This window comes from Mustela lutreola, chromosome 7 (genome assembly GCF_030435805.1).
Source record: "Mustela lutreola isolate mMusLut2 chromosome 7, mMusLut2.pri, whole genome shotgun sequence".
NCBI classification, from domain to species: Eukaryota; Metazoa; Chordata; class Mammalia; order Carnivora; family Mustelidae; genus Mustela; species Mustela lutreola.
Window position 1 is genome coordinate 12,833,811 of NC_081296.1, and position 27,069 is coordinate 12,860,879.

The 27,069-nt window shown below is 44.4% G+C and overlaps 1 protein-coding gene across 6 annotated transcripts in view; it reads left to right on the forward strand.

The window, feature by feature from the left end:
• The window catches only part of SV2B (synaptic vesicle glycoprotein 2B), a 180,996-nt gene that overhangs the window by 113,472 nt on the left and 40,455 nt on the right, over positions 1-27,069 (forward strand). For all 6 annotated transcript variants that reach the window (XM_059180062.1, XM_059180063.1, XM_059180061.1 and 3 more), the window contains exons 3-4: positions 22,214-22,394; positions 22,700-22,851. In XM_059180062.1, coding sequence (XP_059036045.1) covers positions 22,214-22,394; positions 22,700-22,851 — 333 coding nt within the window. The remainder of the gene's footprint in view (positions 1-22,213; positions 22,395-22,699; positions 22,852-27,069) is intronic.

Genomic DNA, 27,069 nt, shown 5'->3' on the forward strand with positions numbered 1-27,069 from the left:
GCTGTGGTATGGTTGGAGCTCCCAATGGCTCCCAGGGCAAATGCTGGGAGTTGAGGGAATGTGGTCCTAATCTGGAGAGCTCGTATTTGTGCAATTTTTCTTTCGGGGCTTGCCAAGAAGACTCTATGACTCAGCCCGAGGGCAGGCAGGCTACCTGAGCAGAGACGGACTTCCTATGCACTTATGGGCGCACCCCCCCCCCCCCCCCCGCCCCGTGTGGTCAAGGAAATGGATCCAGGGCTGTAGATGATGGGAAGGTCTCCAGGGGCCGGCATTTTCACACACTGCTTCATTTGACCTTCAGGGTCACCATAGTGATGAGAGGAGTTTCTCCCCATTTGTACATGTCAGGAAATAGGCTCAGAGATCTATATTCTAGGTCACACAGTAATTGCTAGAGCTGGGATTTCAACCCAGGTTTGTCTGATTTCAAATCTTCCCTCATTCTACTCCACCATCCTGCCTTTCTCTCCTACAAGGTCTTTGGAAAAGAGGTTGTGCCACGGGGCAGGACTTCATTCCATGTCATCAAGCACTGTGTAGATTGTTTAGAGGACCATAGGTTACTTCCAACAGAGAGGTGGCATGGTGTGAGAAATGATGCTGTGGGCGCTGGAGTCTGGCCACGAGGCTTTGGCCACTGGCTATGTCATTGATCAGTTAGTGACCTTGGGCAAGTCATAAATTCTCTGAGTTTCCCATAGATACAATAAAGGGAAAGCATTTTTTTTTTCTTTTTTTTTTTTGTGAGGACTGAATGAGATAAAGCTGGTAAAGCAGCCAGCACTGCACAAAGCCTAAACAACTCTTAGGCCTTGCTATTTTGTATCCTGACATTCTCCTTCCCTGCATTTGTAACGTTATAGTTGCAGTGACGTAATGGAGCTCCATGCACCCTGGAGTTTGAGTCCTTGGGTTTGGGTCCTTGCTCTGCTAATTCTTAGGAGGGTGATTTGAGAAAAGTGGTTTAGTTTTTCTGTGCCTTGGTTTCCTTGTTTGCAAAATGGAGATGACAACGGGATTTACTTTATAGAGTATTGAGAGGATTCAATGAGTTCTATGCATTTAACTTGCCTAAAACAGGGCTTGCATATAATTGATGCTCAAGATATCTTCATTGTTGTTGTTATTATTATTATTATCATTTATTATATGGTTGTTATTATACTAACCTGATGGCTTGGTAATGATAAACCACCTAAATTCACAGCTAGATCTTCTCAGTTGATGACATTGCATATTTTTTCAGGCCAAATTATTTTTTGCAGACTTTTAAGGTCAAGCTGCCTTACATTGGTTGGTGACAAGGCTTCCTCTCTTCTGTGCTAGCCTAGTTCTTTGTCTTTTTCCTTCCCTCTCTCTGTGTGTGTGTGTGTGTGTGTGTGTGTGTGTGTGCATCTGCATGCTAGTGTGTGTTTATGACTTAATTTTTTGAGAGCAGTTTTAGGTTCACAGCCCAATTGAGAGGAAGGTACAGAGATGTCCTGCATGGCTCTGCCCCTACACATACCTAGTCTCCCCCCATGACCAGTATAGCCCCCCTACCAGAGTGATACATTTGTTATAATTGTTTAACCTATGTGGACATATCCTTATCACCCAAAACTTGTATTTGACTTTCAGTTTAGGGCTCACTCTTGGTGTTATGCAGTCAATGCATTTGGAAGAATGCACAATGACATGTGTCCATTATTATAGTATCATGCAAGGTAGTTTCATTGCCCTAAAAATTCCTCTGTTCTCTACCCATTCAGCCCTTTCCCAACTCCAATCCCTGGAAACCACTGATTTTTTTTTTTTAAATTGTCTCCGTAAGGTGGTGCCTTTTCCAGAATATTCTATAGTCAGATCATACAGGATGGAGCCTTTTCACAGTGGTTTCTTTCAATTAGTAATGTGCATTTAAATTTGCCTCATGTCCTTTCATGGATTGATAGCTCATGTCTTTTTAGTATTGATTACGATCCCACTGTCAGGATGTACTGCAATTTTGGGATCGACTTATTTTATCCATTCACCTATGAAAGGTGTCTTGGTTGCTTCCAAGCTTTGGCAACTAGAATAAAACTGCTATAAACATCTGCATGCAGATTTTTGTGTGGACCAAGGTTTTCAACTCCTTTGGATAAATGCGATTGGTGGATCATATGATGAGAATACGTCTGGTTTTATAAGAAACTGCCAAACTGTCTGTCAAAGTGGCTCTACCACTTTGATTCCCACCAACAGTGAATGAGACCTTCTGTAGCTCCACGCTCTAGCTAGCATTGGGCACTGTTGGTGTTCTGTTTTCTGGCCATTCTTGTAGATGTGTCTCCTTGTTGTTTCAATTTGATTTTCCTGAGGACACACCATGTGGAACATCTTTTCACACACTTGCTTACCAAGTATGTATCTTCTTCTGTGAGTGTCTGTTAAGGTGACTGGCCCATTTTTAAAATTAGGTCATTTCCTTCTTGTTGAGTTTTAAGGGTTCTTTGCACGTTTCAGATAACAGTCCCTTATCGAGATGTGTCTTTTGCAAAAATTTTCTCCCAACCTGTGACTTGTCTTCTCATTCTCTTCTTGACTCTCTCCTGAGCTTTTAGAAAGATGAGAGTTGAGCTCCTTCAAGTGCTGCGTTTTAGTGGGTCGCTCATCTAGAACTGTCTCACTTGGGGAAGAAAAAGTCTGTGAAAATGTTGTTAGCATTGAAGGCTCTGCTCTGTTTGGTATCAAGTGGTCATTTTCCTTCAACACGAGGAGAATGCATTCATTTGTTAATGAAAATATTCCTTGGGGCATGTGAGTGGCTCAGTGGGTTAAAGCCTCTGCCTTCGACTCAGGTCATGATCTCAGGGTCCTGGGATTGAGCCCTACATTGGGCTCTCTGCTCGGCGGGGAGCCTGCTTCCTTTTCCCTGTCTCTCTCTCTCTCTCTCTGCTGTCTCTCCGCCTACTTGTGATCTCTGTCAAATAAATAAATAATATCTTTAAAAAAAAAAAGAAAATCTTCCTTCGTTATTATTTTTAGAACTACTGAATATTATCACGTGCCTGGGATCCCTCTGCTCAATGGCCACACAAAGCCCACGAGTCATAGTACTGAGTGAATTTTGTTCTTTTATATATGTGTGCTGACTTATTAGCATTATTATGTGAAGGGTAACTTGGTAGCTTACTATCAAACAAGAAGGAAAACTCTGCATACTACTTTTTGGGCTTAAGGAATATTTTTTATGGAATAAAACTACTTTGTTTTCAAAACCACATCTTCCTTACGAACAGTATATCAAAGAAGATCAATGCAAGGCCAGGGCTTTCAGTAACTCCTTGTTTTCAGAATGTGGTTCAGAACATTTTGAGGATAGATGAGTCTATCAAGGCCTGTCCACACGCCGTGGGACAGAGCGAAATGCTTTTATTTTTTTGACGTCCACTTAAAAAAGTTAAAAATTAGGGAGGGGGCAGATATGCAATACTTAATGTCCAACTGTACCATGTATATAATTAAATTTATTTTTTTGCTTTTTTTAAAGATTTAAATTCAATTAGCCAACATAGAGTACATCCTTAGTTTTTGGTGTAGTGTTCAATGGTTCATTAGTTGCGTGTAACACCCAGTGCTCTGCTTTTTTTTTTAATGCAAGGGTAGTTGACACAGATCAATGAGTTTTATTCTAAAGGCAGAACTGGAGCTCATGCAAGAGATATGAAATATAAAACAGCACAGGGGAACTTGAAATGCCACATCCAATATTATCCCTCTGGCCCAAATATGAAGAAAACAAAGACCGTGTAAAGACTGGAGCCTGAGATCAGGCTGCTCTGAAGTCTTTCTCTGAGATTCCATGCTCTTACGTGATTGACGAATGAATTCACATTTCTTTTTAATGCCCTTTTAGCTCACATGGAGGTATTTTCCAGTTATATGTAAAAAATCATTCAAAGGAATGACATTAAATGTAGGTAGTTCAGGATTGTGTTTGGTGTTTTCAAAGGACACCCGCTTGTTGGCATCTAAATGCACCCGCTTGCATTTAGTACTGGTGACACGTAGGGCAAACCAATGGCATCCTCCTTTGCCTGCATTGGGTCCACTGACGCCAGTGTTTCTGTACAATTGCAAAAATACTCCTTAAGCTGGTGGATTTACGGTGGACCCTTCCCAGCTTCCTGCTGACTAAAAGAAAGAGAGTCCCATGGAAATTACAACAGGAATGAATGAGGGAAATTCCTAAGTAAACGGACATACTTATTACAGATGGAGAGGAAGTTGCAGGGTTGGGCATGGGCTCAGTATGTGAGTAGCCCAATCCCTGTAAAAGTATATAAAGCCTTTGATATCAGGGGTCCAATCAAGGATTGGACCTTGCCTGGTATGGATCTTTCACAGAATCGTCATGGGCTTTGTTCTGGCTGTATATTGCTGCGCATCAAACAAACAAACAAACAAACAAACAAACCTTGTAGAACCTTTCTTCCTTGTAGAAACAAAACCTTCACATGATTTTCTTTGCTAATGAACCCGCCGTCTGGGCAGACATCTGGCCTCTGCTCTACTTGTCATTACCAGGGGCAACCAGAAGGTGGAGCTGGAATCATCTGAAGGCGTGGCTGGTGCCAGCTGGGGGCTGTTTGTGTTCTATGGTCTCTCTACACCAACATAGTAGCTTTTTTTTTTTTTTTTAAGATTTTATTTATTTATTTGACAGGCAGAGATTACAAGTAGGCAGAGAGGCAGGCAGAGAGAGAGAGAGGAGGAAGCAGGCTCCCTGCTGAGCAGAGAGCCCGATGCGGGGCTCGATCCCAGGACCCTGGGATCATGACCTGAGCCGAAGGCAGAGGCTTTAACCCACTGAGCCACGCAGGCGCCCCAACATAGTAGCTTTTAAGACAGCTAGATTTCATCCTTGTTGGCTCAGGGTGGCCAAGGTGCCTATTCTGAGAGAGAGAGACAAGCAAAAGCCATACATTTAAGTTTTTTATTTAAATTCTCGTTATTTAACATACAGTGTAGTTGAGTTTCAGGTGTGTGATATGGTGATTCAACACTTGCATGTGACACCCGGTGCTCATCAAGACAAGTGCTCTCCTTCATGCTCGACCCCTATTTCAGCCATCCTCCTACCCGCCTCCATTCTGGTCACCGTGGGTGTGTGCTCTATAGTTAAGAGTCTGATTCTTGGTTTGCCTCTGTCTTCTCTTTTTTTCCCTTTCCTCATTTTTTTTTCTTAAATTCCACATATGAGTGAAATCATGTGGTTATTTGTTTTTCTCTGACTGACTCACTTCACTTAGTTTAATACTCTCCAGATCCACCCATGTCATTGCAAATGACAAGATTTCATCCTTTTTATGACTGAGTAATATTCCTGTGTGTGTCTATCGCTGATTCAAAGGGATACATATGCCCCCATGTTTATATATCAGCATTATTTGCAATAGCCAAATTATGGAAGCAGCCCAATTGTCCACTAATTGATGAATGGATAAAGAAGATGTGAGATATGTAGCCATATATATACACACACACACACACACACACACACACACACATACATGCACACACACATACAGACATACATTTGTGTGTCTGTATGTGTGTGTGTGTATATCCACATTGATTTTTTGTGACAAAGTCTGAGAAGGTAGGCAGTGTTACTTCCTCTGCATTCTATTTGTTGAGGCCGTCATAAAGACCTTTTTCATTTCAAGAGGGAGGGGAAATAGATCCTATCTCCTGATGGGGGAGTGAGAAGGTTTTGGAAAGCAGGGAGAAGGAGGGACCAGAAATATTGCTAAGCCATATTGTGCGGTACAGTCAGAGACTGTGTTTTTTTTTTTTTTTTGAGAGACTTATTTATTTATTTATTTGAGAGAAAGAGAGAGAGAGAGAGAGAGCATAAGGGGGAGGGTCGAAGGGAGAAGCAGACTCCCTGCTCAGCGGGAAGCCCGATGTGGGACTCAATCAAGGACCCTGGGATCATGACCTGATCCAAAGGCAGATGCTTAGCCAACTGAGCCACCCAGGTGCCCCAGCAACTGCCTGTTTTAAACCAGTCCTCTGGGTGGTCCCTCTCAACAGTACACACAATTGCCATTTAGGGGCTAGATAATTCTTTGCTCTGGAGCCCTGCCCTGGGCATTCAAGGCTGTTAGCAGGATCCCGGGCCTTGACCCCGTCAGATGCCCAAAGCACCCAGCTCCCACTTAGGACAACCGAAAGTATATCCAGATGTGGCCAAGGGTCCCCCAGGGAGGGGTGCAGTGGGGTGGGTGGGAGGGAGGGAATGGGCTCCAGCCGAGAACCACTTCTAGACAAGCATGCTCAGCCCCGGCTGCCCCTGAGGTCACCTGCGGAGCTGTTACACAGACAGGCCCTGCTCGAGAATAATTCGGTCAGAATCTCTGTGGGTGGGGTGTGGGCGCATTCCGGGTGCAGCCAGGTTCCAGAACTAAGCATTTTACAGACTCTCAGACGTAGTGGGAGCTGCTGAGAGATCAGGGTTTTTGCTTATGGTTCTCAGTAGAAACTGTCCCTGAAAGGCTTCCTTCTTGTGTTTGTGATGAGAGCTGGGATGTTCTCTTGCACCTCGGTCAGCACGAGAAAACGGGGTTGCACCCGAAAATCACGTTTCCTGTTGCACAGTGCTTTACAGAATTTTTTTAAAGATTTTTATTTTTATTTATTTATTATTTTATATATTTTTATTTATTTATTTGACAGAGATCACAAGTAGGCAGAGAGGCAGGCAGAGAGAGAGAAGGAAGCAGGCTCCCCGCAGAGCAGAGAGCCCAATGTGGAGCTTGATCCCAGGACCCTGAGATCATGACCTGAGCTGAAGGCAGAGGCTTTAACCCACTGAGCCACCCAGGCACCCCATTGTGCTTTACAAATCTTTAGTGGTGTTCATGGATACTCTGAATTTTAAATGACCCTATGAGATGGCCAGTGCAATAATCCCCCATTTACATGATGAGCAAAATGAGGTTGGAGATGCCTCCTGCTGGGCTACTGTTCAGTTCCTAAAGCCATTTTCCTGTCTTGTTTGTCAGTCACTGCCACTCATCTTCACCGGGGGTTACTCTCCAGTGATGAGGCTGGGCAGTTATTTTCTCTTGCACAGGTGTATCCAGAGCCAAAGGAGAACCGGTGCTAAAAATTCAGTTATTTCCCAGTGCCTGGTACAACCTCTGTGACCTTTCTTCTCATCTGAAAGCCAATCATAATTGCTCCCACCAAGGGCTATAATCTGATAATATAACTTCCCTTGCAACCATTCTGGACTAGGCCTTTTCTGTATGACATTTCTCATCCTTAGAGCAACCTGCAAGGAAAGCATTGCTTTCAGCATTTTATAGTTGGGAAAAGTTAGGCTCCAAGAGATTGAAGTAACTTGTCATAAGTAGTTAGTAATACTACCATTACTACTAACCACTCAAATCCTATCCAGAACTTGAAACCAATGATTAGGTCTGACTTCAAAGTCTATTGCTTCTCCATTCCTTTGCTGTCCCATCCTTGGAAGTTGATTCTAGGTGCCGTTAACCTTAAAAAATCCTTTTAAATGAAATACATCATTCCAGTACAATGCAAACATGGGGTCCCCATGGGAGTGCTGGAGTGGGGTACATAGCCCCTCTCTGTAGGTGAGAGCAGGATGTAGTCCACGTCCCAACCAGCTGCACCAGAAAGGCAGGTGCAGACTTTTTGGGGATTCACAGCAGCCCCTGAGGCATAGGCCATCAACCCAAGTAGACTGTCCAGAGAGTGAGGAGCCATGCTGCCCTCCTGTATTAGGTCATGGAAAGGCTCCCAGGGAACGATCCTTCACCCTGTAGAGACCAGAGCAGCAGAGAAAAGAACTCCCCCATACCCGCACTGCCAAGAAGCATGTCCGAAATGGAGTTCATAACTGCTCAACTAAAATGGTCCTCTGTAGGGGCGCCTGGGTGGCTCAGTGGGTCAAAATGGTCCTTTGTAGGCCAGTGGTTGTAAAAATCCCTCTTTATTTATAAATCATGGGCGGCACAAGCCCAGATGAGCTGGCTTTCATTTTGCGGAGCATTGTTTCAGTTTCCAGAAAAAGTCTCAAATAGTAGCCCGGCAGGGATGAGGGAAGGGAGCGTCAGGTTGGGTGGTCCTGGGCTTGTAATCACGTCTGACATGCCCCATGGGGTCCACTGAACGGACGGAACGTGGACACTTTCTACTCCATGGGGGTAGCTGGGGCTGCGCGAATGTGCTGAGTGAGCATGTTCTGTTTCACTGCTGGCGTTTTTGCGGACTCAGAGTCTGCTGGGGATAGGCAGGAGATGACCCAGAGAAGTTTTATCCTCTCCTTGGCCCCTCTGCCTCACCAATCCAGAAAGGGAAGTCCCAGAAAAGGAAGGGTTATCCTTGAAAGGAGATATGATGACAGATTATAAGGCATAAGCCATTAATGATAACACTATGGAGTCCTCTAATATTAGAAGTGAAAGGGACAAAGGAATACTCGTCTCTAACCAGAGGAAACTGAGCCCCAAGAGCGGGTGAGTTGGTCAAGGTCAGACACGCAGAGAGTGGGGCCTGGGTCCCCTGACATCTGGCACAGAGCTCTTTGCTTTATACCAGGTTGTCTTGTCTTTTGCTCTTAAGGAAGACTGTGTAAATCAATCAGATGATCTTTTATTTATGATCTTTTTTTTGTTAGGAGGCAGTATGTATCTTGGATGCATTCAGTTGCTGACAGCAATGGCTTTGAATCGTAGAGATGTTTATTTACGTATCAAGAATTCCCAGACTGGGTGGATCTAGGCATGGGTCAGCGGTTCACTAATGTCCGCGCATAAGGCCCGGCATCTCTTGTCATTCTCCTTCCCTTTCCCTCATGGTCACAAGGCGATCCCTGAAGCTCGAAGCGCCCCCTCCTCCCATGCTGGCTTGGCAAGCAGAAAGTAAGAGACGGTGGCAAAAAAGTGCTTTTTCTGCTTTTATTAGGCACAAAAATATTGCCCAGAAGGCTCTGACAAATATCCCCATATGTCTTATCTCTTTCCCTGAATAAACCACTGGCGAGAGGAATTGGATGAAGATGGCCATCTTAAATTAACTATGATCGACTCCCTAAGGTTGAGTATGTACGTAGGGGAGCAATTTCTCTAGCATATTTTAATACCCAAAGGCCCCTTCTTCTGTCTCCAGCTCACTCTGTGGAGTTCTCCAGTCCTACTGATGTTCAGCCTTGAGGACCCCTTCTAGTTTTTTTGCTGTCTGCCCCTCTTCCCCCACTGGTCCTTCCAAGTCTCTACTATTGGCTTCTCTTCATCTTTCTGACCCTTAAACACTGGAACATTTCAGTACTCGGTCCTGGGATTTCTTCTCTGTCGACCTTTCTTTGGAGGTTCTGGTCATCCCTGCTTGAAATACCATCCATTCTCTTGACTCCACTTTTAAACCCATCCAGAATCCGCCACTTCTTACCCCTCTCACTGCTACCTGCCACCCTGGGCCCATGCTGTCAGCATTGCTCCCTTGGAATGTAGTCCATGGCCTTCTTACTGGCCTGATTCCACCTTTGAAAGGAGAATCACTATGAATGGGTGATCAGGGAAGGCCTCTCGGAGCCTGTGGCTGGAGTATGAGAAGAGGTCACCCATGTGAAGATATGAATAAAGAACATAGGAAGTGGAACAACAACAACAACAACAACAAAAACAGTGTGAAAACTCCACAGTGAGAAAGAGCTTTGGGGCGCCTGGGTGGCTCAGTCGGGTAAGCCGCTGCCTTCGGCTCAGGTCATGATAAGTTTTGCATCGGGCTCCCCGCTCAGTGGAGTCTGCTTCTCCCTCTCCCTCTGCCTGCCTCTCTGCCTACTTGTGCTCTCTGTCTCTTTGTCAAATAAATAAATAAAATCTTAAACAACAACAACAACAACAACAAAATCCAGAGCATTGAATAGTACTATCCAGGGGGTAATTGATACCCAATAAAAAGGCAAATGCCAAATTAAGGCAAGTTGTCATAGGAATAGAAAAATGAAGAGATCTGAACCACGAGAAACATTTTATTTTAATGAAAATATAAATATTCACATTCCTAACGTTCTACTAAAACCTGTATAGCTCTCTTGCCATACAGGCTTCTCAAACACTGGAGGAAAATAATTGCTTTGCCGCTAAAGTGCTTTTTTTTTTTTTTCTTTCTTTTTTTATTGTGTTATGTTAGTCACCATGCAGTACATCATTAGTTTTTGAGGTAGTTTTCCAAGATTCAGGGTCACGGTTAACACCCAGTGCTCCCTGCAATATATGCTCTTCTTAATACCCACCACCAGATTCACCCACCCCCCACTCCCCTCCCTTCCAAAACCCTCAGTTTGTTTCTCGGAGTCCACAGTCTCTCGTGGTTCATCTCCCCCTCCGATTTCCCCCAATTCACTTTTCCTTTCCTCCTTCTAATGTCCTCCGTGTTATTCCTTATGCTCCACAAGTAAGTGAAACTGTATGATAACTGACTTTCTCTATTTAACTTATTTCACTCAGCATAATCTCCTCTAGTCCCATCCATGTTGATACAAAAGTTAGATATTCGTCCTTTCTGATGGCTGAGTAATATTCCATTATATATATGGACCATATCTTCTTTATCCATTCATCTGTTGAAGGGCTTCTGGGCTCTTTCCACAGTTTGGCTATTGTGGACATTGCTGCTATGAACATTGGGGTACAGAGGGTCTTCTTTTCACTACATCTGTATCTTTGGGGTAAATACCCAGTAGTGCAATTGCAGGGTCATAGGGAAGCTCTATTTTCAATTTCTTAAGGAATCTCCACACTGTTTTCGAAAGTGGCTGCGCCAAATTTGCATTCCCACCAACAGTGTAAGAGGGTTCCCCTTTCTCCACATTGCCTCCAACACATGTTGTTTGCTGTCTTGTTAATTTTGTCCTTTCTAACTGGTGTAAGGTGGTATCTCAATGTGGTTTTGACTTGAATCTCCTCTAATAAAGATGAACATTTTTTTTCATGTGTCTGTTAGCTATTTGTATGTCTTCATTGGAGAAGTGTCTGTTCATGTTTTCTGCCCATTTTTTGACTTGATTATGTTTTTTGGGTGTTGAGTTTAAGAAGTTGTTTATAGATCTTGGATATCATTCCTTTGTGCTGCTAAAGTGTTTTATAAAGCAAAGAATTTTATTTAGAAATCCAGATTTTTCTCCAGATTTTTCTGCTTTTTAAAATCCTTAAAACAGCATCCATATTACATAACACAGCAGTTGGCTAACATTGGATATGGCTGCTCCCTTTAGATGGGCATGTTTTCCTTACTAGGTGTGCCTGGCTGACTATCCTCACTTCCTGACCTGGCCCCTGGAGGCTTCTGATTTTGCAATCCTTGAGTCAGGCAGTGAAAAGATTTAATCATTTTAGATATTTGAGAGGATTCACAAGTCTCCACTAAGTATAGTCACATAAGGCCTTTATTTAAAGCAAAGGATGCAGGAAGACCATATAGGCAAGCACTGGGGATTTAAGAGACATTCAGGCACTCTCTGCAGGGTCCTCCTCATTCCCATATAGACCTGCCTCCATATTGAATCACCAAGATCTGTTCAAGAAATCTTCACTCTGTGAGAACTCAAGGCTGAAATTCCCCCAGGGGCCGTCATGTCCCTTTGGTCTCGTGATCAAGCCGGGATGACCAACCAGTTATACCACTGAAAACCATCAGTAAACTGGTTCAAGGGGTTGCCAGGGGAGTTTCAGACTTAAAAGAGCTTGTCACAAATACCATTGCCCCTATCTTGCCCAAAAGTCAGAGCCAGATATCCAGGTGTTTCCAGAGATGAAAATAGATCTTTTCCAGGCTGGCTGCAAATCAACTCTATTCTAACATAGAAGATAGTATCCTTTGAAGACAAGGTGGCCCAGTTTGGTGCAGAGTGATTGTACCAAAAAAGGCAACTAAGTTCTGGAAGATCTGGGTTGACTTTAGCCAATAACAAGCTGCATAGTTTTCTGATCCCTTGGTGTGACACTCAGCCCTACCCTTGTCCCACTCTTCATCTGCCTCTTCCAAGACAGCCAAGCTCACCCATCACCCTCTTCCCATGTATCAGCTTGCCAGAGTTCTTGCTTCTTCCCTTCTCTGGCCCTTGCCCTGATCCACCACTCCCCATTTCCCTACCTCTTTATTTCCATTAGATTGTGAGTTTTTTGAAAGCAGAGGGCTAGGATTTATTTATGTTTATGGCCCTATTCCAGGTTCCCTGACATGTAGAGAATGGGGCTTAATAAATTTCCTTGCAAAGACTTGGGTTTTCTCTCCTGATCTCTTATCATCTACTCCTTTCTCAGCCTCTGGCTCTTGGCTGTTCTCCATAACTGGCTTTATTATGATTCTCCTGGACTGGTCCACCCTCTAGAAATGACCACAGTGGCAGCCCTGACATGGTCTTTAATGGAATGGCCAAGGGATCGTTGAGTCTCGCTGGGTCATGATCATATTTGAGATGTGCACAGTACTAGGACAGCTGTCAGAGATGTCATACCTCTAAAGCCATACCACCTGGCTTTAGCCCAGGTGACACCCTCCATCACCAACCTCACCTCCTCTCACCTGCTGTGGGAGGTACCTGAAGGGAAGCTTTGCTTTTCTAAGAGATCTCTACTGTGGTAGTATGTGAACAAGGCAATTTCAAGATTCTCACAGTATTCTTAGGAAATGCTTCTTGATGCTTCTTGTTTCCATGTGAGAGAAGATTGAGGGAAGTACCAGGTACCACTTTGCCCCAGGGCTAGTGGACAGAAACCTTACTAAGAACTTGAATCCTTTCTTTGCCCTTGCTCCCACCATGGTTGTGGGCCTGTCTTCCACTCACCAAAGACATGGCTGGGGATCTGAGGCCTGGCCTCCTTACGGGCTCATGGTTTGGCCCAGAATATTGCCTCGTGGCTTAAGCTTGGTCACACAGCACTAGGATGGTAAAGTCACCAGGCTGCCTTGTAGGGTCTTTATTTCCCATAAGTATGGTTGAAGAGAGAGCCCTTTCCTGATTTAAGGTCCTCCCCTTACACAATGTTGTTAAAGCAAGGGGCTCTGTTCCTCGGACTCCCCAGTCTGTCTGCAGACTTCCATCTTTGGACTTGTTGGTCTTACACAGAACCCAGAATTTTCAGAAGGGGTAATTCTGCTCTACTCATAGGGCTGTGGCCTCTCCTGAGCTGAAGGCCAGATGTGAGAGAGTGTGGTGTATCCTCAGCAGAGTGACAAATGTCTTATCCAACCCAAGTGTCCCTGAATAGTCCTGGTGTATTTTCTCTTGGGGGTTACTCTGTAATCTGGGTCATTGATGAGTCACTCACCTGCAAGCATGGATTTCTTCCATCAGATGTCAGAAAGCTTAGATATTTTAAAATATTTTTTAAGATTTTATTTATTTGTTTGATAGACAGAGATCACAAGTAGGCAAAGAGGCAGGCAGAGAGAGAGGGGGAAGCAGGCTCCCTGCTGAGGAGAGAGCCTGATGCAGGGCTCGATCCCAGGACCCTGAGATCATGACCTGAGCCGAAGGCAGAGGCTTTAACCCATTGAGCCACCCAGGCGCCCCTTAGATATTTTACATAATTATGGCCAGAGAGGAAAATTCTCAATCTCAATTTCTTCATCTGTTAAATCAAGATATTAACACTCCTCTCACACTGTTGGAATGGCAATTTAAAATCATTACCTAAAAAAAAAAAATAAAAAAATAAAAAATAAAATAAAATAAAATAAAATCATTACCTATGTCACCTACTATATAAATACTTAGCATGTAGTGAACCTAAACAGATACTAGTTCCTTTGTCCCTTCCTTTCTCCTCCATGTGTTCGTTTCTAAATAAATATGTTATATGAGATTTGGGGAAGAGTCCCACCTTTCAATAGTTTAGGAAAGTTAACCTGCTTCCAAAGATTCACTCACTTGAGCTTATTAGACACAAAAAGTACTAGAAAAGTCCAACATCATGATTGCCAGATTGGTTTTTACTTTACAAATTATTAAAGCCAAACCTTTTTTTGTGCCAAGTACCTGGATCCAAAAAAAGGTGTTTCTTCATCCCAGAAGTTTTCCAAACATCCACATGTCGTACACACCCAGCACTGGGCTGACTTCACCTAATGCATCTGATCACACGGAGGTGTGCAGATAGATAACCTGATGGTCTTCCGTCACTCAATACCCAAGTGAGACTTCACTAGGGGATTCCTGTATACGTTAAACCTTTAGCACATTAACCTCCCAGGCCCTAGTCCAAAAAAATATTGCCCTTTAAAAAGGTATATTTGGGGGGGGCGCCTGGGTGGCTCAGTGGCTTAAAGCCTCTGCCTTCGGCTCAGGTCATGATCCCAGGGTCCTGAGATCGAGTCCCACCTCGGGTTCTCTGCTCAGCAGGGAGACTGCTTCCCTTCTGCTCTCTGCCTGCCTCTCTGTCTACTTGTAATCCCTGTCTGTCAAATAAATAAATAAACAAACAAATAAATAAATAAATAAAATCTTTAAAAAAAGGTATATTTGGCTGAATAATAAAGAAATGGAATGGCGATAGTTCACTTGGGAGGTACTGATTTTGAACCCTACAAAGCACAGTCCAATAAATGAGTGGTTGTAGGGAAAGAAAGCTTAGAATACTCCCAGGATAATTAATGCATTTAATTTCTATGTATTCAAGCAAAAAAAAAAAAAGTTAGAACTGACTTCTTTGTCTTTGGTTAATTGTGTACTTCATCTGTTGCCTCTGATGCAAAATGTAAATGCTTTGCGTCCACATGAAAAGCATCTCTAGAGATGGCAAGAGGTCGATATATATATGAGCTCTTGGGAAAGAACTCTGGCATCGTGTCTCAGGGGCCACAAACTCACTGAGCCCTTTTGACCTCATGAGTTCATTTCTTGGAATCAATCCTGCACAAATGACCAGCAAGGTGGACAAGGACACAAAGGACACAAAGATATCCGTTGTGGAGTTATTTATCAAACGGAAAAACTTCCAGTACAGTTTAGTCTCAGCCAGGTAAACAGAATATGCCCTTGTAGGTAGACAGGTCGAAACACAAAGACCAACACAGGCTGTAACAACACCTTGGGGTGGACAGTTTTTGCGTTCACTTTTCTACTTTTTTATTTTTCAGATTTTTCTGTAGTGATTATGAATTCTTATATTTATTTCTTGAATGAATTTTAACGGCGTGCTTACCATGTGCCAGCCTCTGAGCTGGACGCTGAAGACACAGAGAGAATTTCACTCGAACAAAACTAACACAGTCCTTTCCTCTAGGAGTCTGTGGTCTGAGGGATTGGACCGATATAATAGCAAACAGGCAGATGTGCTAGGAAGGAGGGAACAGTATATTGCTGAAGGACCAGCAGGGAGGGCAGAATTTCCTTTGGAACAGGGGTTCTGGAAACTATGGCCCGTTTTTGTACGTTTTTAAAGGATTATGAAAAGAATAAAAGGAAGAAGACGACTTCGCAGAGACCACAAGTACACTATTGACAAGTGAACTATATTTTCTCTGCCCCTTTAACAGAAGAAATTGGTTGAGCCCTAGTTTGGAACATCAGGGATGCCTCTCGAAGGAGATGACAATCTGGCAGCTTAAGTATGAGTCAGGAAAAAGAAAAAAAAATTCCCAGGGAAGTTTTATTAGAGGAAACTTGAAAAATGTTTTAGTTAAAAAAAAAAAAAAAGCCAAAATGCTTTTTATTGGAACCTGGCTCCTGCTTCAGGTACGGAGGAGGGAGGTGCTTTTAAAGGGCATGCTGCTATAAATAAGTTTCTTCTGCTAGTCTCTGTCCTTTCATATATGGTTGGTTTGATTTTAAAATACCACCAACTTATTTTCATTTTTCTTATCCTGTGGCTTTTTGAGGTCTCAGCCGGTTCTCTGCAGCCCTGCTCAGAACCACAGTAGCAACTTTTATTAATTGTGCATTTACTTTGTGCCGGGTATCGGGCTAGGTACTTTCCATCAGCTGTAATCCCATGTCAGCCTAACAACCCTGCAAGTCCAGCACCTGACTTTTACGAAGAAGGAGCAATGATCAGGGATGCTGAATGGGCTGCACGTGGTCTTGCCGTGGGTAAATCCCGGAGCCCGGACTCACAGCCGGACCATCTTGCTTTCAAGCTCTTCCTGTGTGGGTTCCTCCTCCTTCCACGGAGGCATATTTCATTTCCTTTGCGGTGTTATCACGGGTTAAAGCCCTTCTCGCCCTCCCACATCTACCTCCTCCATACACCTCCCACCCCCCTCTGCAAGAAACAGTTTTCGTTTTTAATTTCCTTATAAAGCTCGTGTATTGGGGGGGCATATTGCCAGCGAGGTTGTGGAGTGGAACTGAAAAATGATAGGGTTTCCAGTTTTCTAGCTAGTCCCTTATCTGCTTCGTGCTAAAGTAATTTTTGATAACTCCATTGCATTTCAATTATCCAAATTTATTGTCTTAATTTCCTCTGCTAAAGACAGATTTTAAATGAGTTTAATAGAACAGCCATTTCAGAGGCATTGTTAATTTTATATCTCTCTTCTCTTCTCTGTGGATCTGCCCTTTTCCCTCCCATCTTCCTTGTCGGAGCCTGCCAACAAGTGCAGAGGAGAAAAGCCTTCCTCCCTCGGCTCTTCCAGGCTGCAGACCCTGTGAATTAAACTGACAAAAGACAGATTAACAAGAGAAAAGCAGTTTATAAGCACATGCAGTGCCCAGACACAGGAGTCATTCAAAGGGATGGCTAAGACTTTGGGCTTACCAACTTCACGAAGAGCAGTACATTTGTAGGGAAGGAAGGAGATGAAGGAAAGGGTTGGTAGGATTCCCTGAGTGGCGAACGGGGCAAACTCACAGAAGACAAGGTTTTTTAGGAAGGATTGTTCTGTGGGTCCCTCTTGGTGCTGTCTCTGGGCTGGTAAGTGCCTGCAGTGATTAAAAGCCTAAGCCTGCTTTTAGGCATATGTGCAGGAGGGCAGAGAGCTTTCCCTTGGGGTCTGCTGTTTCTCAACCGCCTTCAGCTCAAAATAAACCTTAGACCAAAGCAGCACGTTTGGGGGTTGGGTGGGGGGAGGCATATTCTGATCCCTTGCAACGTCATTTTGAAGAACTCTTACTGTTTTTTCTAGTTCTTCCTCTGCCTTGGACAGTAGCACCAGGCTCGGGGCCAGGAGCCCAGAAGCATGGTGCCAGCAGCTCCTGAGCCAGTGGGGAGTTTCTAGGAGAGTCTCTGCCCTGATGTGGGGCTCGGCATCCTCAGCTAGTAAAGCGAAGGAGTTGGACTCAATATCCAATCTCTATGCTGCATCAGTTTGCTGACGTGTCTGCCTCGGTCAAGGTGTAGTCAGGAGACACAAATCATAACTAGTTATTGGAACAGAGAGAATTTAATATAAAAAATGATAAGTGGGGTGAGCGCACCGTGTTTATAAAGTACCCCGAGATAGTGAAGGCAAGCAAGCAGCAGCTGCCACCTGGGACTGGGGGAATAAAGGGAAGGGAATGGAATTATCATACCTCATAAGCCCAGAGAAGGGAGCTCACGGAGCTGTAACTCAGATCTCTAGAGAGGGGACCCTGGCTGGCTGGTGTTGGTGTGGGAGAGGAGGGGAGAACAGGATGTGGCTGCTTCTGCTAATTGGATCCAGCCGCTCCCTTGTGGTACTAGGGCATTGCTGCTGCCTGGTGATCAAGGCGGGGGTGGAATTCATGGGAACAGAAAGCGCAGGTCTTTCTGTCTCTGTCTCTGTCTCTGTCTCTCTCTCTAGTGCCCCCTATTGGCAAGGCCTAGCAACGCCTGGTGGGCAATGCAAGGTGTTGGTGGACACTAGGGGCTGGAAGGGTGGTTTCGGGGCTGAGTGACGATAGTTTAGTAACTGACACAATGTTCATGGCCAAGATTGCACACTGGAAGCCTAGGAGCTACTTTTGGTCCCTGGACACATATGGCCCCTAGGCATGTCTCCTGTAGCATTCGCGATAGTTTAAATCAAACATGTGTGTCTGGGTTTACTTTTAAACTCTGAACATGTGCTTCCTGCGAAATCCACACAACATCATTGTTCATGATTTATATTTTTAAAAGACAGATGAGTAGGAAGGCAGCTTTGAAATGATCTAGTCTTCTGTTTAGACGTATGGTGGGAAGGCCCTTAGAGGGTATGAGAATTTCCTCCCAAATCTCACAACCAGCGAAGGAGATTTGGGGGTTCGATGGCTGAGATTCTCATCACTACCCCTTTACTGTGCTTCTAGGAAAATGCATGTGCTATGGCCTCCCGTTGTTCAGAGTGTGGTCCATGGATTGTTAGAAATGCAGAATCTCGGGGCTCCTGGGTGGCTCAGTCGGTTAGGTGTCTGCCTTCGGCTCAGGTCATGATCTCAGGGTCTTGGGATCGAGCCTCATGTCGGGCTCTTTGCTCAGCTGGGAGTCTGCTTTTCCCTCTCCCTCTGCCTCTCTGCCTGCCTCATTTTTTGTCTCACTCATGCTGTCTCTCAAATAAGTAAATAAAATCTAAAAAAAAAAAAGAAAAGAAAAGAAAAGAAAGAAATGCAGAATCTCAGGGGTGCCTGGTTAGCTCAGTCAGTTGAGCATCTGACTTTTGACTTTGGCTCAGGTCATGATCTCAGCGGGCTCTACACCGGGTACAGAGCCTGCTTGAAATTCTCTTTCTCCCTCTCCCTCTGCACAGCCCCTACACTGGCTTGCGTGTGTTCTGCCTTTCTCAACTGAAAAAAAAAAAAATGCAGACTCTCGGGCCCCACACCAGACTTGCTGAATCAAAATATGATTTTAATGAGATCCTCCCATGATTTATGTGTGTGCAGTAACATTTAAGAAGTACTAAGGATAGTTTTATTGAGAAAAGGAAACTAAACTTTAATTGGCTGCTAGTGTTTTTCTCTGGAGTGGGACCAGGGTAAGGCGTGTGCAGATGGTTCTCAGCCAATCTCCTGACCACTCCTTTGATTTCTCATCTCCCTTCCTCCCAATGTATAGGCTCCCACATGTGATGCACACAGCCCCATGCACACACATAACTACATGTGCATGCATCCAAAGATGCATACGTGTTCTCTCTCTCTCTCTCTCTCACACACACACACCCACCCACGAGCCATTTATGGGTGGTCTCTGCTCTACTGTCTCACCTCTGTGCCTCACCAGGTTCCCCCACGTGCACTCTGTTCTACTCACACTGAACTACTTGGGTGCCACTGCCTAAACCTATCAAGTGTTCTTTTTGCCTCTCTGTCTTTTACACCTGCTGCCTGCCCCTGCCTGGGACATACTACCCACCCCCCCCAAGATGGAAACCCGACCAGCTTCTCTGTGACCTCCACCCATAGCGCAATGACTTCTTTTGGAAACTTTCCCACATTGAGTGAAGTGTATCTGGGCTGAGTTCCTTCTCTGTGTTTATATAATGCCCAGCACATGCCTTTATTGGAACATTGTTTCTCATCAGGAGATGATCATATAATGTATTGTTCCTTCCTTGAAAGGAAGGAACCAGGCCCCACTTAGCAAGCCATTCTGGGGATGAGCAAACAAGGAAAGATTAATTCTTTCCTTTCTTCCCTTCCTACCTTCCTTTCTTCAACATCTATTTCTTTATCCCAAATGTTATTCACCATGTATCATGAGAGTATCATTCTTTAAGATCAATGGGGTATCGGGAATTCTTGACAAGGAGTTGAGCTGAGGCCAACAAGGTTTGGAAGCTGAACAGACCTAACTTGGAAAGAAATGTTCCCTCTCTGCTCTGGTCTAGAAGTCTAAATTCCCAAGTACAAGGGCTTATGTGAAATCCTACTTTATGTTGGGTTGGTGGTGACATCCCTGTGGTCCATCTAAAAGGGAGAAAAGGACAGGGCATCTCAGATACGAGGTTCCTGACTATGGCCACCATGTTAAGTGGGTTACCAAGTCAGAGGAAGTAGAACCCAGTTCTTTCCTAGGGAGGGCATGGTTAGGCGTGGACAGAATTTGGGTCTTTTCCAATTGGTTGGGGTATCAGATGCTAATTGGAAACCAACATGGAGATCAGGATCTCAAGACCAGGCACAAAGCCAGTGGTGTGGACTGGAACCACCAGGTAAAAGTAACAGGGAGGCTATTGCCTGACCCTCATTCAGGCTTATGTGGTGAGCACGAGTCATGGCAGCAGAAGATGGATGTAAGCCCCCATCAATGAGTAAGGCAGTCCTGCTGGACACAACTCACAATGGCTAAGAACTGAGCACGATTAAGATGTTAGAGACCGTGTGTTGGTCAGGGCTGGATCGGAGATAGACTCATAGTCTAGCAGGGCATACTGACCCACACATTATTACGATACAGCATGACACATAATATGAGTTGTATTTGCAAGTCTTGACTCATTTTCTGAAACACAAGGGCTGGTGACCTAATATTAGTGGGAAGTTACTCATCACATTTTCTGAGCTGGGAGACTGGTGAAATAGTGTGGAGGGGGGACCCTCACCCTATTACTTCTCTGTGGGTCCTCTGAGGATGCAGAGAAATGGCAGAACCAGGAATATGGACTCACCAATTTCCCTTAGACATCCCCATGGTTGACTTTTTTCAGGTCTTTGCCTGAATGTCCCTCTCAGAGAGGGCTCCCTGAACCATCTTCTTTAAAATTGCTACCTCCTACCCTGGCTCTTCCTATTTCCCTCCTTCTTATTATTTTTCTCTAGAACTCTTATCAGTCACCCACTAACTGTCTATTTTACTCATTTGTTTATTATCTCTTTCCCCCAACTGGAATGTAAGCTCTGTGAAACCAGGGATTTTCATGTGTTTGGACCCCACTGTAACCCCAGTAACTATAAGAATGCTTACTTAATAATAGACATTTAATAGATACTTTGTAGACTCCTAGACATATTCCATGAAGAAACAGCATAGAGGGAAATGTGAAAGGAAATAGTATCTTCCGTAGCATAAGGCTAAGAGTTACAACCCAGGTGAGTGAAGAAAATCTTTGTGAAGACCGTTGACAACACCAAAGTTAAAATTTCTTTTAATCTCATAGAATCAGATGATAAAAGAAGGAACTCTGTCATGGGGAAGATAAAACAGAGCATAGTCAAATCTTTCCTTTTGGGGACCAGCTTCAAGTTCATTAACCAGCTAGTTGAAGCTCTTTGTTTTATGTTGGCGCTTTTGGACACACATCTGCATAAATAAAGCATCTGCAGGTCCAGAGGCTTCCTTTCTGAGAAAGACAGTTCATTCGACTTACAGTTAAGGCTGGGGAAAGGGTTCTTCCATAGTTTGTATCCAGTTATTTTCTCCTGGTGAAGGACGGTCTGCAAAGTTTCCTCCTACTTCCCCGCCATCTTGTTCCCCACCCCCACCCCCCGTCCCCGGTCTGCAAAGTTTCCTTCACAGGTAGAGTGAATCACGTATACACTCAGCACCGTTGTTGATAATTAGTAAAAGCTCGGTATTTAGCAGGAAGGAGTTGTCCGTGTGCTTCTGGAGATAGGCCACGTCTGTGAGGGTGCTGACTTTCACTGGAAGACCATAAACATCACAACAACAATATATGATATCTTAAATGAATCGATCTTATTATTAGAAGGCAAATACAGGTTGCATATGTTAAAGAAAGGAAAGCTCACTACTAGTCTCTTCTGCACTCCCCTAAGGAAGCTGAATATAGGTTATACCATGGAGGAGGTCTCTTTTGGGAGTCACAAAATAGCTAGGCTTGTTGGTAATTGCTGTTTTACGCTTGTACTTTTTTTGCTTCCTTCCCATGTTCCTTACACCCTTTTGGCCATTTTTTTCCTGGAAATTCTCTCTTTAAACTTACCCCTGCAGGTAAGGATTTTTATAACACAAACACTCTTTTTTGCTTAAAAATAAAATGACAACACTGCCTTCTGCAGATTATGCCTTTCAAGACCCACCTTCAAGAAAGGTGCATCAGACTGAGCTATGGTTGATTTATTTTAGGATGTGCGTGTATGTATCAATCTGTGAGGCTATTTTTTTGGATAGCATTCTTAAGAATTTGAATTTGTACAGCACTTCCAATTTGCCATGAACCTCTGTTGGAGTCCACCTTTTATGTCTGGGACATGGGATTTCTAGAATGCCTAAAAATAGGCATCGGATTTTCTAGCACATTGCGTGGTTTCTAATGTCTTGTCTCTTCTTTCCTCCCTCTCTTCTCTCCCTCCACCCCACTCCTGCAGGGCTGATAGTCTACCTAGGAATGATGGCCGGGGCCTTCGTCCTGGGGGGCCTGGCTGATAAGCTGGGGAGGAAGCGAGTCCTCAGCATGTCTCTGGCCCTCAACGCCTCCTTCGCCTCTCTTTCCTCCTTCGTGCAGGGATACGGAACCTTCCTCTTCTGCCGACTCCTCTCAGGCATAGGGTACGTACATGTAGGGCTTTGCTGGACCCTGGCATACCAGGGGTCCATGCACCCTGCTACTCGAGCTCTCAGTGGTCCTTCCAGAAAACCTTGGACTAAGTTTTGTGTTTGACTTCAAAGATATTATGTCAAGGCTAAACCTTAGAAAAAGGTTGTAAAGTCAGTGTATAAGGTCAAATAAACCTGACCCTGCCTTGGTCGGTCTTTCAAATTCACGAGGGTGGGGTATAAAGCAATGAGGCTTCTGCTATGACCATTTGTAGCATATGACTCGATTCTTTCTTTTTGGCATTTTCTTTATGCAGGATTGGGGGTGCCCTGCCCATTGTTTTTGCCTATTTTTCTGAATTTTTATCTCGGGAGAAGCGAGGAGAACACCTTAGTTGGCTGGGCATCTTCTGGATGACGGGGGGGATCTACGCGTCTGCCATGGCCTGGACCATCATTCCACACTATGGTGAGTGCCCAGCCCTCGCATAGCCCAGGGGCCCTTGTTACTATGGTAACTGCCTCCAACATCTCCCGTCCTTAACATCATTCCCCATACTCACACACGGTATGACTTCGATCTTTCTATGGAACTTCCAAACCTGGAGACACCTCACTAATTTCAATACACACATCTCTCTGGAAATAATACAATCTGTTCTTTCTCGCTCCCTCCCCTTCCATTCCTTTCTTCTTTTCTTTTCTTTAAGGTTTTATTTATTTATTTGGCAGAGATCACAAGTAGGCAGAGAGGCAGGCAGAGAGAGAGAAAGAGGAGGAAACAGGCTCCCCGCTGAGCAGGAAGCCTGATGTGGGGCTCGATCCCAGGACCCTGGAATCATGATCCGAGCTAAAGGCAGAGGCTTTAACCAACTGAGCCACCCAGCCGCTCATCTTCTTTTCTTCCTTTTGTTTGAAAGAATGTTGATCTTTATCTCCCCAGCCCTCCTCCCCCAGGCAAGTTAGGCAGTTAGGCTTCAGGAACCCCATCTAATAGAGGATGTAACAGAAGCCAAGAGATGTTAATGACTTCGTCAAGGTCACGCCTTGAATCTTGATGCTCTGCCTGTCTCCTGCCCCCATGCAGAGCTCTTGTGTACTTTCCACTCTAGTGCTGCTGTCACTCTTGTTTGGCCACAGAAGTGGAGGAACCCTTACAGACAAGGTCTTGGATTCAGCCGGGACAATTTTATTATCTTGGGTAATTGCAAAAACTGGATTTTCTGAACAGAGACCTGGCAATGCTTACTTTCACAATTGGTTTTGTTAAGAGTAAAGTAGGGAGAAAGCAGCAGTTTTGAATTTGATTATTATGTCTTTTGAGCATCCTGGGCAATAAATGCACATTAGCATCCTTCAAAGTTGTTTTTGGTAAACCAACGATGATGGGTGTAGGCTTTGTTCTCATTTAGAATCCTGCAGACAACTGCCCTGAAGCTAACCAGTGCTTCTCTACGCAGGGAACTCCTTGGTGTCCTTGTTTGAAATCTTATCCTCTTTGTGTATTCTGAGGTGATGGAGTCTCCATCACCTTTAAGAAGAAGCTTTGGTGTAGACAATGCCTACTCTATTAGTCAATGTGACCCTGGGTGCATTATGCTGGTAATCTGACAAACCCTGAAATCTCAGTGATTTAACACAATAAAAGTTTCCCCACTTGTAAAATAGGGCAAATGTTTTAATCAGCAGGTGGCTTTCCTCCTTCAGTAATACTGGGGCTCAGACTCCTTTCTCCATGCGACTAAAGTCTCTGCTTGGAGAAAGACCACAGGCAGTTGTACATGGGAGGTTCTGAAGACAGGCTGCCAAGTGGACCCTGTCCTCTCTACTTACAACCCGCAGTCCCCAAATCTGTAATACGATCACCCCTACTGCCAAGGACCCTTGGCAATGTAGTCTTGCTGTGTACGAGAAAGTAGAGGAAATGCATTTGGGAAAAGTAATCTTTGCCCTATCTAGTCTTTGAGAACCCACTGGGTTTTGTACAAGTAACAGAGAATAGGAATAATAAGAATAGGAATAATGAAATAAACAGCTGAAGCATTTTCCAGATAATCCTGTCACCAAAAGCAGTTCTCCATCATTTTAGATACAAAATCATATTACCCCTAACTAACATCCTTTCTGCATTGTGCCCTTCCCCCGAAGGCACACTTGACACAAACAGCACACTCCACCCATTGTGATGTTGGTTATATGGGTCAGAGGAATCGCTTATCCTCCCCTAATTCTTGCTATATTATTTACAACTGTTAACTGGCCCCAATGAGTGAGCTAAGAACTATTTCCACATTTAAATTAAGTGAGTGAAAAATATTTTGGGGGGGTGCGGGGGACAAATAAAATCTTAATAAAAGTGGAGTCAAAATAGTGGTGCTGTGTGACTGGGGACAAGTCACTGCATCTTGTCTGGAGTGAAGAGGGAAGGAAGCAAAATGTAGAATTCATGCCAGCCGTCATGCGCGGTAATTCCCGGGATGCAAAGGGGAGTGCTGAGAATAGGTTTAAAACAATTCTGGCACTCGAGCGAACTTCCTTTCCTGCAGCATCAACAACTTCAGCGACCTCTTTGCAGACTGCTTGCTCCCCAAGGGAAGCCTGCCCTCATGCTGGACCAGGGAGACTCCCACTGGCTCAGCTTAGGTCATATGCCCATCCTCAACTACACCCCAGAGGATGCCGGGTCCGGATTGGTTTGGTGTCTGGATACTTCCTTCCTCAAATCCTTCACGGATTGGGGTGGGGGAGGTCTGTCCCACTCTGGCCACGTGTCTGCAGATGGTGGGGGCCACAAGGTGCCGGGTGTTATAACAGGGCCACTCACAATAGTCACTACCTGCTGCGTCACCTTTTCACTTTGCTTTGCACGCACTAGCACACACCCATGTCTGGGGTATGGTTACTAAGAAAGCGATACAAAGAATCAGGTTGGAAGGGTGTTGGCCAAGACTGAATGGGATGCCCATGGCAGAGGGGCCATGTGGCTTGTCGCTGGTCGCTGCTGGCTGACATCAGGGCTTGTGATTCAATATTTTACCCCACAGAGATAGGATGTTTCTCCTGTTTGCATATGAAATCTGTGACTTTTATGTACCCCCCCTTTTTAAAAAAGGTTTATTTGTTTATTTATCTGACATACAGAGAGCACAAGCAGGCAGAGAGGCAGGCAGAGAGGGGGGGGGAAGCAGGCTCCCTGCCAAGTGGAGAGCCCGATGCGGGACTCGATTCCAGGACCTTGGCATCATGACCTGAGCCGAAGGCAGAGACTTTAACCCACTGAGCCACCCAGGCGCCCCTTTTATGTCCCTTTTAAAGAGTGAAGGCTCTTGGGCAATTAGGCTTCGTGGAAACAAGCACTAGCTGGACAGGGAGGGGGGACGACCCACCCGAGAAACATGATAGACTAGAATCACAGTCTAACAGGAGTGATTATTTACTTTAAGCCTCATTTTACCGGGACCAGATGTTTCGTCCAGACTGAACCAGACATTTGATAATATTTCTCAATGTGCCCAAGACATTAATGCTCTAACACCCCTCCACTCAGCAGGGACAAGGCAGGGTAACTACAGAAAGGAGACTGGTGTTTGTGTACAGCTTATGCAACCCATTTAATTGCTTTTGCAGGAATGAAATGATGGGAGGCCTTGGCATCGGGAATTTGGGTGACTGAGTCATTGGGAATGAAAATTGCAAAAGTCAGAATGTTTTCCTGGGAACTCATGGTCACAGCCCAGAAAAAAATTGGATATATTATGGAAGATTAATGCCTATTGTGTTCAGCACCACCAGCTGTTTGTGAAATCCTGACAGAAAAGTAGGACAAGCTAAAAGATCAGTGAACAGAGCCATCCCTGTCTCCAGATTAATAGTTGTTCCATATATTTGGAAGCAGTGCACTGTTTAATTTTATTTAATTTAAGGTCCCAAAGACTACCTCATGAATGCAATAAAAGCAGATTATTAAGATCACCATAAAAACCGCAGAGGCATGAGGGAATAATGTATTTGAGATAATTTACACATATTACCATAAAGAAAAATTTGTCTTAGGCAGCATACTTTATAAACATACCTACTTCTCTCCTTTCCTCATTATCCACCTGAGTTTGAGTGCTATGTAGTTTTGATCAACTTGACTTCTAATTCTTCCTCAGTAGCTTTTGGACATGAGCGGGGAAATGTGTAAATAGTACTATGGTTTTATCTTCCTCTGTCTAGTGCTGCTGTCAGGAGAAAGGAGAGGTTTTTTTTTCATTCAAATGAAAACCAGCAAACCCCAGGGAGAGCATGCTGTGCAAAAAGAGGTTTGATTCTGGTTGAGAAAGTTGGATGATGTGTGTATCGTGTGGCCAAATGTGTTACGGCGGCTTCAGTCCCACGTTTTCCTACCCGAGATTCTCACTGGTGAGCCCTTGAGTTGCACAGACTAGGAGATACCAGCAGAAACAGCTGGCAAGTAGAGCAAGTTGAAATGCGATGGGCTAAGAATCCAGGGCAAGTAGAGGAACTTGAAACACAAAGAGAGGAATTGAGCGTTCAAGACATTCACTGTTCACCACCCAGCTGGCCCCATGGTATATGTTTACATCTAGACATACCCCATTTTATTGTGCTTCGCAGATAGTAAATGGAATAGAGATTTTCATGTCGCAATAACGATTACCCTCCGAACTTTAGAAATCGA